The 9598-nt window shown below is 34.7% G+C and overlaps 1 protein-coding gene across 2 annotated transcripts; it reads left to right on the top strand.

The window, feature by feature from the left end:
* Positions 1-3058: 3058 nt before the first annotated feature.
* Positions 3059-7528, top strand: LOC125821029 (calreticulin-3-like). 2 transcript variants are annotated; one of them, XM_049500456.1, is made up of 14 exons: positions 3059-3171; positions 3361-3468; positions 4328-4520; positions 4933-5191; positions 5325-5381; positions 5467-5514; positions 5720-5806; positions 5901-5958; positions 6059-6126; positions 6264-6356; positions 6446-6502; positions 6586-6666; positions 6799-6831; positions 7333-7528. In XM_049500456.1, exons 1-14 carry the CDS (start codon positions 3090-3092, stop codon positions 7342-7344), a joined length of 1236 nt encoding a protein of 411 aa, XP_049356413.1. In that variant the 5' UTR covers positions 3059-3089; the 3' UTR covers positions 7345-7528. The 2 variants fall into 2 exon arrangements, with proteins under 2 accessions (XP_049356413.1, XP_049356414.1); XM_049500457.1 differs by lacking the exon at positions 6799-6831 and having other exon boundaries at positions 7333-7399.
* Positions 7529-9598: the final 2070 nt, after the last annotated feature.

Here is a 9598-nt window from a genome sequence, read left to right as displayed (position 1 = left end):
TGTGAATAATATCAATTGATCTAAGTCTGAACCTAATTCCTTGTGGGATCGACCCTAACCTCTGTTAGGTTCTTTATTTAGACAACGACCATATTATACTTGTTTTGCGAGGTGTAATTTAGGTGTATTAGTGTCACATATGAAATGATAGACACTGGTACCTCGTGCAAACAAACAATCTCCCGAATGTAAATCCTAGCTAACCTCTCTGAACTGTAGGTAGTCTGAACCGGCAGAAAGTGCATAGACTTGGTCAATCATTCCACGATGACCCAAATAGCATAAAATCTCTGGAAAGTACATGAAAATCCTACCACAAAGTCCATAGATATCCGCTCCTATTTTCACTTCGGAAATGGGTAACCACTAGGTCAAACCATCTGGCCTCTGGTGCTTATACTTCACTTGCTGATAGTTCAAGCATCTAGCCACAAACATCGCAATGTCCCTATTAATACCACTCCACCAATAGTGTTGCATCATATCACGATACATATTCGTCACACCGGGATAAATAACTCCTCCAGAATCAACCTAACCAAATCTCCAACTTTAGGAACACATATACGACCCTCGATCCTCAAAACACCTTCTAGATCTAAATTCGCTTTCTTAGCCTTGCCTCTAAGCACCCTATCTCAAATCACCCTAAACCTCGGGTCCTCAAACTGCTATACCCAAATCCGCTCCATAAAAAAAGACCTAGCATCCACACAGACCCTGCTGGACTCAAAAATATAAAGTAGAACCAATCACTTGGCTAAGGACCGGATGTCCGAAGCCAAAGGTCGCTCCTCCACGGCTAGGAATCAAACTCCCCATGCTCACCGCAATCCGACACAAGACATCTACTACCACATTTGTCTTGTCTAGGTGATAAAGGATCGTAGCATCATAGTCCTTCAGTAACTCTAGCCACCACTCTCTTAGATTAAGGTCCTTCTGACTGAAAATGTAGTGAAGACTACGGTGATAGTGAATACCTCACAATGAACTCCATTCAAGTAGTGCCTCCAAATCTTCAATGCAGAGACGCCAACTCCAAGTCATGAGTGGGGTAGTTCATCTCGTGAATCTTCATCTGCCTAGAAGCATGTCGTAAAATGCATTATAAATCACAATAATAAAAACTTGAAATATTTGAAAGAATAGTAAAAATTGGTTTACTCTTGAGATTCTATATATGCCACGTGAATTGGGACATATGGAGTAATATGTATTATTTTAAAATTATGTAAAAAACACTATAAATTATAATAATTAACAACTTAAAATATTTAAAAACCATATAAAATTTTGGATAATTTTCTAAATTCCAACTGTCTCATATAAATTAAGAGTGGGAGAGTATATTAGATCTGTGCTGGCATGGATTTCCTTATCTAATAATATAGTATAAGAGAGAATAAACAAGCACCTCGTGATAAACATGCTTGCTTACCATGAGGGTATTTTCGGTATTATTCAGATTAATGCTAAAAAGGTCTTGTAAGTTGAGCCATCAAAAGTTGTACCTTAGTTCTAGTTGACGAAAAAAATGAAAAGACAGTTTGTTAATCACATTTATGTCCCTCTTTTTTATTATTAAAGTATTATTTTATAATTCTTAATATCTACTGCAGTGCGCGCATACAATTCTACCTTTGCGTTTCATATATTTTGCCCCTGCTTTTTAATTTTATTACAGTAGTTATCTTGTACATTTTGGTAAAAAGAGAGATATTTCATGTCTTTTATACAATGTTTATTAAAGTGACAAATATCTCACAATTCAACTTTTGCATGTTAAGTATATATTTTGCTCCTGCTTTACAATTTTATTACAATAGCTATATTGTACATTTTGATAAAAATAGAGTGATTTTCATGTTTTTTTTTTATAATCCTTATTAAAGTGACAATTACCTCAATTGTTAGCTTCCTACATCTTCAAAAAAGTTATTTTACTTCTTCAACTTTTAACAACTATCGTAAAGTATTTTCTCATTAAGTTAAAAATAAAAGCAGGCTTACTTTTTCATAATTATGTTATTGGAGTAATTAATAACACTTAACATAATTATATTATAAATAATATTAGTTTAATTTTGAAACTTATTAAAAAATAATAAGATCACATAAATTTTAAAATATTAAAAAAATTAAAAATAAATGTGCTTAGCGCGGGCCTAGCCCCACTAGTTGTTAAATGTAATGTGTTACACAAAAGTGGGTCTTCTTCGTCTACGTTGACTTGACTTGTGCATTAATCATACGGCAGAGAAGACTATGAGAAGTATTCAAAGTCTCCTCCTAAAAGCAAAGACTTACTGTCGCGATTTACACGTTTATTCCTCAGTCTCAAAGTAATTGATTATGGTATTATAAATAATTGTTTCATATTAGTTGTTCATCTTGACAAATAAAATAAATATTAATTAAAAAAATTCTATACTACGTTTGCAGCTAATTCTTTTTTAAAGTATTCACGTTTATTTGTAAAATCTCATACATCACTTTTATATCTCTCTCGGATACATCTCTCCTATGTATCCGGATGTCATATCCCCTCTCGGATACGTCTCTCCTATGTATCCGGATGTCATATCCCCTCTCTGATACATCTCTCCTATCTCGAATACATTTGATGTATCTGAAAGTCCAGTGATGTATGTAAAATTCCTAAATTTTAAGACATTTTTGTAATATGAAAAAAAGGAGAAATAATATAATTAGTTCTTACCACTATGAAATTTATGTAAATTACACCAATAAACGAAATAAACAACAACCTTAAAGGTGATTACAGTTTGATTATTTGAGTAATACAATTTTTAAAAAATATGGGCCCACCATAATTTGAGTATTGCAATTTCCACAAAAAGATTGGAAGTTGTCAAAAAATGAGTTCCCACCTCCCACTAGTAGAAGCAATTCCATTGGACAAAGCAACGTAGAAAGATATTTTTGATTGGAGGAGATGTTATTAAGATAACAGAAGAGTAAAGACTTGGTTATTAGCGTAATTTATATAAAAGTCAAGGTCTTAATTGCAAACAAAGTTTCTATATAAGTAGGCCTAGCTAGCCCAAAGTTTTTAAGGGAAGCAAATGGGTTGTCTAGTAGTTTTGCTACTTTTTACACTTGTCACTTGTTCAGTATGTGAGACCTTCTTTGAAGAACGCTTTGATGGTAAGCAGATAGATAATTTGTCTACCAATTGAAGTTGTATATTATATTGGAATTGTTCAACTGTTTAAGCTTGTGATTTGTGTTTCATGGAATAATTTATTCTTCAACTTATTATTGATTCTTTAGAAAAAAAAGCTTAAATATGTTATCGAACTCGGAATAAAAGACATTTTCTGTTTTTGTGAAAAGATGGTTGGCGGAACAGATGGGTGAAGTCTGAGTGGAAAAGCAGTGAAGGAAAAGCAGGCACATTTAAGCACACAGCCGGCAATTGGCCTGGTGATCCTGATGACAGAGGTTTGTTTCATCTCTCTTCTTATCTTCCTAACATATATGCTTTCAAATGCTACCTTTATTGCTTCTGCTCCTTTTCCTCCTTGCTCTATCCATAAATAAAACACTAAAGTCGTCTGGTGTGAGGTGTATAAAGCAGGCAGATCGGGGTGTATCTAAGTTTGGTTAGTCAAGTAGAGGGTGTTTTTAAGGCTGTCAATAGCTAGCTCAAAGATAAAACTAATAATTTGCATCAAGTTCAGGCATATTTTCAATACTTCTTTCATGATTGATTTTGTAATGTTTGGGGCCAACACTTAAGGACCAATCACAACCTTTGAAACTCGGAGATAATGGGCCCGTATCTCTACCTTTCTCTACTTAGTTCTCGAACTAGTGACCTAAGTGTCTAAATATGCTAATTGTGAAGTCTCTTGAAGAGGTGTTGCTATCACAATATGATTCTTCAGAAGTAATGCTGCTGTTTTACTCTTTCCTGTTCTATTATCTAAAACTAAAACATTATAAATTTACAATATTTAGATTATTTCTGGTAATTGATACATAAAAAATACATAGGACTGTCGAATTTGACCAATCAAGTAAAAATGTGAAGGCTTAAATGAATAAATCTTTGTTGTTTGAGACAGGACAAGAAACTTCACAAAACTTTTCTGTTTGCATCTCAAAACTCTTCAAGAGCTTAGATTCATTTATTTAAATTTCTTTTTATTTTTTTGATGAAGTAATAATTTTTTGTTGTTGAAGCTAAAATAATGACGTTGTCTCTTTATTTTATGATCTCTCATACTCAACCACCAGTCATGTTCTTCTGTTGGTTGAAGAGTTGAGTCACAAATTTAAGATGATAATGATTTTGCAGGTCTTCAGACAACAAGTGATGCCAAACATTTTGCTCTCTCTGCAAAGATACCGGAATTTAGCAATAAAAACACAACACTGGTTGTACAGTATTCTATAAAGTTTGAGCAGGATATTGAATGTGGAGGAGGTTACATAAAGCTTCTCTCTGGATATGTCAATCAGAAGAAATTCGGGGGAGACACCCCATACAGGTCATTTCTTGTTATGTTCAGAATCTGAAATTCCATTGTTCTCCCTTTAAGACATCCCATAATCTGGAGATTTTTTGATTGACATAGGCATGTTTTTTCCCTTCCCTATGAAGGATGTTGTGACTTAGCACTACCCCTTAGCAGCGCAATACTTTGTTTTTCTGGCTGTGTTACCTATGGACCTGATTAGTTTACGATCGCCCGTTGGGTACACATATCTTGTTCATCATAATATGCATGAGTGGAATTTGTACACTGAATATCTTAGTTCTAAGAGTTATTGATAAGTTACTAAAAATAATTAAAGACGAAAAGTAGTGTGAGGTTGATGAATTAATTTCCTTATATGTCAGAGGGGACAGCTGCAACTATTTTCCTGGTCTAAATTTGCAAATCTTTTGTGTTGCTGCAGTTTTATGTTTGGACCAGATATATGTGGTACACAGACGAAGAAACTTCATGTTATACTTTCCTACCAAGGCCAGAATTACCCCATCAAGAAGGAATTAGAATGTGAAACAGACAAATTAACACATTTCTACACGTTCATTCTTAGACCTGATGCATCATACAGCATCTGGATTGATGGTCGAGAAAGAGATTCTGGAAGTATGTACACAGACTGGGACATACTTCCTCCCCGCAAAATTAAGGCTGTAAATGCGAAAAAGGTATACTATCTGGAGGTTAGGTGATTTTGGGAAACTCAGGAATACCTAACTGCCTTCCATCCCTTTACTACTTTGTTAAGATTTTGGTTCTTCTATGGTGTTTTACCCCGCACTTGTTTTCCTTGCTTTATAGCCTACTGACTGGGATGATAGGGAATATATAGAAGATCCAAATGATGACAAACCTGAGGTAATTTATAATGTATGCGTTTAGGTTTCTGTAGGTTTTATCAATTTGCTTTGGATTGTGGCTTATTTGGATCTTTTTACTCCAGGGATATGATTCTATTCCGAGAGAGATTCCTGACCGGAAAGCTAAAAAGGTTAGTTTGCAACTGGAACATAATTGATGGAAACCATGCTCATCACCTGCATTGTGACTGAGGTTCTATGAGTTCCTTTTCGGTCATATGGTCATTCTAGAAAGGCATTTTCATCTACCTTTACAAGTATCAATTTTTTTTTGATATATAGCTTTTTCATAGGATATATATATTAAAAATCAAAAAAATTGTTTTCTTTGATCAGCCTATTAACTGGGATGACGAAGATGATGGTATGTGGAAGGCACCCAAAGTACCTAATCCAGCATACCGGGGTGCATGGAAAAGGAAGGTATGATGCAAAATTCTTTTTCAATGGTTAGTTATTAAGAATGAATGGTTTAAGTTAGAACTGGAATATCTAAAAATTTATTTTTATGATGCAGAAAATTAAGAACCCCAATTATAAAGGGAAATGGAAGATCCCCTGGATTGATAATCCAGGTAATGAATGTTTGCAATCATATCATACTGCACGTGACACTGCTATGAAGTTTTAGCAAAAAATCGGAAAACAAAACCTGATCTTTCTCTTTGTTTTCAGAATTTGAAGATGATCCTGATCTCTACGTGCTGAAGCCAATCAAATATGTTGGTATTGAAGTTTGGCAGGTAATACAGACTATCTTATTCTTAGGCAATGTCGTCTACTATCTTTTTCTTCGGCAATGTCTTCTTTTCTGACTAGCTTACTCAGCATTTTTGTAATATATATAGTAAAAAGTGGATTGTAATATGTTGGAGTGCAGGTAAAGGCTGGTTCTATTTTTGATAACATTCTGATTGGCGATGATCCAGATTATGCAAAACAAGTGATTCAGGAAGTGTTTTCCCATAGGGAGGTCTGTACTTGATCCTCTATCCTTTACTAGTAATTTGTAGATTGATTTCTCTGGTAGTACTTAAAGAATTTCTTAAAACATTTTGTTAGGCTGAAAAGGAAGCTTTTGAAGAGGCAGAAAAAGTGAGAAAAGCAAAAGAGGAAGAGGTAACAGTTCTTGCTTATCACTAACATTCTACCTAACCTTCTTTTACTGATGCATAAGTTCTAAAATGATTGGAAATTCTTAGGAAGCTCAAAGATCAAGAGAGGAAGGTGAGAGGAGGAGACGAGAAAGGGGTAGGGACAGACACCGGGACAGATACAAGAGGGTTAGTATTCTCATATATTCATATTTTTGAATATGCGTTTTACAGTAGTTTCCTCCCAAAATTTGATACATTTTTGCTTCACATTGTTATGATATTGTAATATCTAATTATTGATTTAACACTTTTCTCCAGCGCTATCACCATGATTATATGGATGACGATCATGTAAGCTCGTACTTATTTTTCTTCTCTCCCCACTTATTCCACCCCGGCTTATTCTGTTGACGTCTTATTGTCTTTACATGACTGGCATTCACATTGGCTAACTGGCAGTCTCAATAGATGTGTACTAATTGAAAGTCTCAAAAGATGGTTAATTCATTCTAAAAAGATATTTCGAAATTGTTATGGAGTTGAAATTCTTTTTCTTAAGACATAATGTGGTTCTAAACTTTGATGAATATCACCACTCTATTTATGGCTTCTGTCTGAAAGGTTGATCCTCTTAAACAGATAGATTCCTTGGTTAGTTATGTCGCAAGTACAAATGGCAGATTTACAGCAATATTGAAATTTGCAGTCATATCCAGTACAACTTATAATGTTAATATAGTTTACTTAAAATCAGAGGTTACTGAAACAAATGATGAACATAATTAAGGTTTGGTAGATGAATTGTTGTGCCTTACACCTTTGGTGACATCAGTTACTCTTCTGGTTTTGCAGGATGAACTTTAATTTGGTGTTAAGACCATATACTACATTTTCCAGCATGGAGACAGATACATTTGGGTTTATTGTGTTCCTCTTGTTGTATTTTGCTCTTATTGTAGCTGTATTTTTGCAAAACACTAAGGTGTTAGATAAGAAGTGCATTTGTATCTCTAAAACTATTAATTATATTTGAAAGTTGAGTGTCAAAGCTTTGGCTAGCGTGAGTGATTTTCGAAATGTTTTTCAGGACAATGGTATTCACTGATATCTATTCGTTCATGCCCTCGGGGATGTTCATATTGAACAATTTAACTTGCCAATTATCTAAACATATTTTGAATGCATCATCAGTACTAAAAACAAGACTAATCAATCTTGTTCCATAAAACCAATAATCTTGATCAATGGAGGATCAGTACTCAAGTCGCGACAGAGACAGAAGTTGCATGTTTGGATGATATTGAGAACTCATAATATGCAGTAATATGAAATTTTTCGTATAGATGTCCAGAATTGAATGAATTGACAAAGATAATTCCATCACAATGCGGTATTAAAGGTACTTCAAATTGTTTTTTTTCAGAGCCAAACATGTACTAACATGATTCATATTAATAGAAGATTTAGTTGGGCAAATCATTACATATGGACAATTGGACATGGCCACGATTTATAAAAGCAGACCTAGGGTAACGGTGTTGGTGGACTTACTATTAGAATTTCACAAGTCTTCAATGATAGAAATAGGGAAGATCAGGCCACACGGCACTACAACAAATCTTTATATATACTAAAAGAGAATTCTAGGTCCGCCTATGTGGCGCCCTCACATATCAGTATTCTTATATAACCTTTCTTAAAAGTCATAACCTTATAGAAAGTCATATTTTTTTTGGTCAAATTTTGGCCGAGCCTTTTATTAAAGAGGGAAAGTAAGAAATCACAAGACTAATTTGGGCCTAATGCCCAAATCCAATAAACGAAACTATGAAAAAAAACAAAAAAAAAACAAAGGCATAGAAGTCCAACCCATCAGATTCCCATCCCTTAAACATATCCCTAGAAGATAGGGTTCCCACAAAACGCCTCACTCTCTTCCTTTCCTAATTTCGCCTCCTCGCTTCTTTCTATCAAACCTTTTCCATTCTGAGCTATGTTCCCACTTTGGTTGAACAAAGGATTCTGCCTCCTCTTACTGTGGATCATTAACATTATGATGTGGGTCTTCTTGCAAGCTTGGATTTCAGCTATCAATAGTAATAGTAAGTATTTTCTATTGAAGGAAGCCTGAAGCCTGATGGAACAGGTCCATTGAAGCTGGCTGACGAGTTAGAGTTAGAGTCATACTAAGACTAGACTACTAAATCCTAAGTTATGTACGATTAAGCTACTGTATAGTGTAGGAGTCGACTAGTACTCAGGTAAATACTATATTTGTGTTGTAGTAGGATTCCTAGTATAACTAGAATAAGACTCTTAACCTATATAAGGAGCATTGTAACTCAACATTATTTTTTATCAATACAATCCTTGATTTCTCCATACTTACGTGAGATTTCTACATGGTATCAGAGCAATAAAGCTTTTCCGCTTTTTAACGTATTAGATCAAAACCAAAACAACCACAATATCAAACCACAATTGCCCCTTCTACCAACACTCTTTCGACCTCTTCACTTCATCATCTTATTTCGTCTTGCTCCATTAAACTTAAGCCAACGAGCTATCTTATATGGAGGACATAAATATCTCAGTTGATTCAAGTGATGATATTAACCTACCTCATCACAGAACAACCCTAAAGTACATGTTCCACTTAACATACTATTGAGAAAGTTGTAGCAGGCGAGAAGGGTGCAGAAGACAGCAACATTGTTGATGAATGGGAGGAAAATGATGTGTTTCTAAGGAGTTGGATCTCAGGCACCTTGACAGAAGAATAGGTTGCTCAACTGCCAAGAAGATGTGGGAATGCTTGGAAGAAGCTTATCTTCAAGCAACAAAAGATAAGGCATTCCAGCTCAAACAACAACAACAAAGTGTGAAGCTAGGAACCAAAACAATTGATGAATATATTAAGGAATTCAAAGGCATATGTGATGGCCTTGCAGCCATTCACAAGCCTGTAGATGAAGATAGCAAAGTGATTAATTTTTCTATAGGTCTGGGTCTTAAGTACAAGACCTTGAAGACTGTCATGATAGGTAAGGCACCATATCCTACTTGAAAGTTTAGATACTGGAAAAATATCTTTTATTCATAGTGTTTCTACAGTATT

Source organism: Solanum verrucosum, unplaced genomic scaffold (assembly GCF_900185275.1).
Source record: "Solanum verrucosum unplaced genomic scaffold, falcon-dt-bn FXZP01000050.1, whole genome shotgun sequence".
Taxonomy (NCBI): Eukaryota; Viridiplantae; Streptophyta; class Magnoliopsida; order Solanales; family Solanaceae; genus Solanum; species Solanum verrucosum.
Note: the sequence above shows the minus strand (reverse complement) of the source record. Positions and strands in the feature narration are given on the sequence as shown.

Coding starts and splice junctions, on each gene's coding strand:
- LOC125821029 (XM_049500456.1), top strand. CDS start 3,090: ATGGGTTGTCTAGTAGTTTTGCTACTTTTTACACTTGTCACTTGTTCA. Junction 6,127..6,263: donor TTGGTATTGAAGTTTGGCAG/GTAATACAGACT, acceptor GTTGGAGTGCAG/GTAAAGGCTGGTTCTATTTT. Junction 6,503..6,585: donor GAAAAGCAAAAGAGGAAGAG/GTAACAGTTCTT, acceptor GGAAATTCTTAG/GAAGCTCAAAGATCAAGAGA.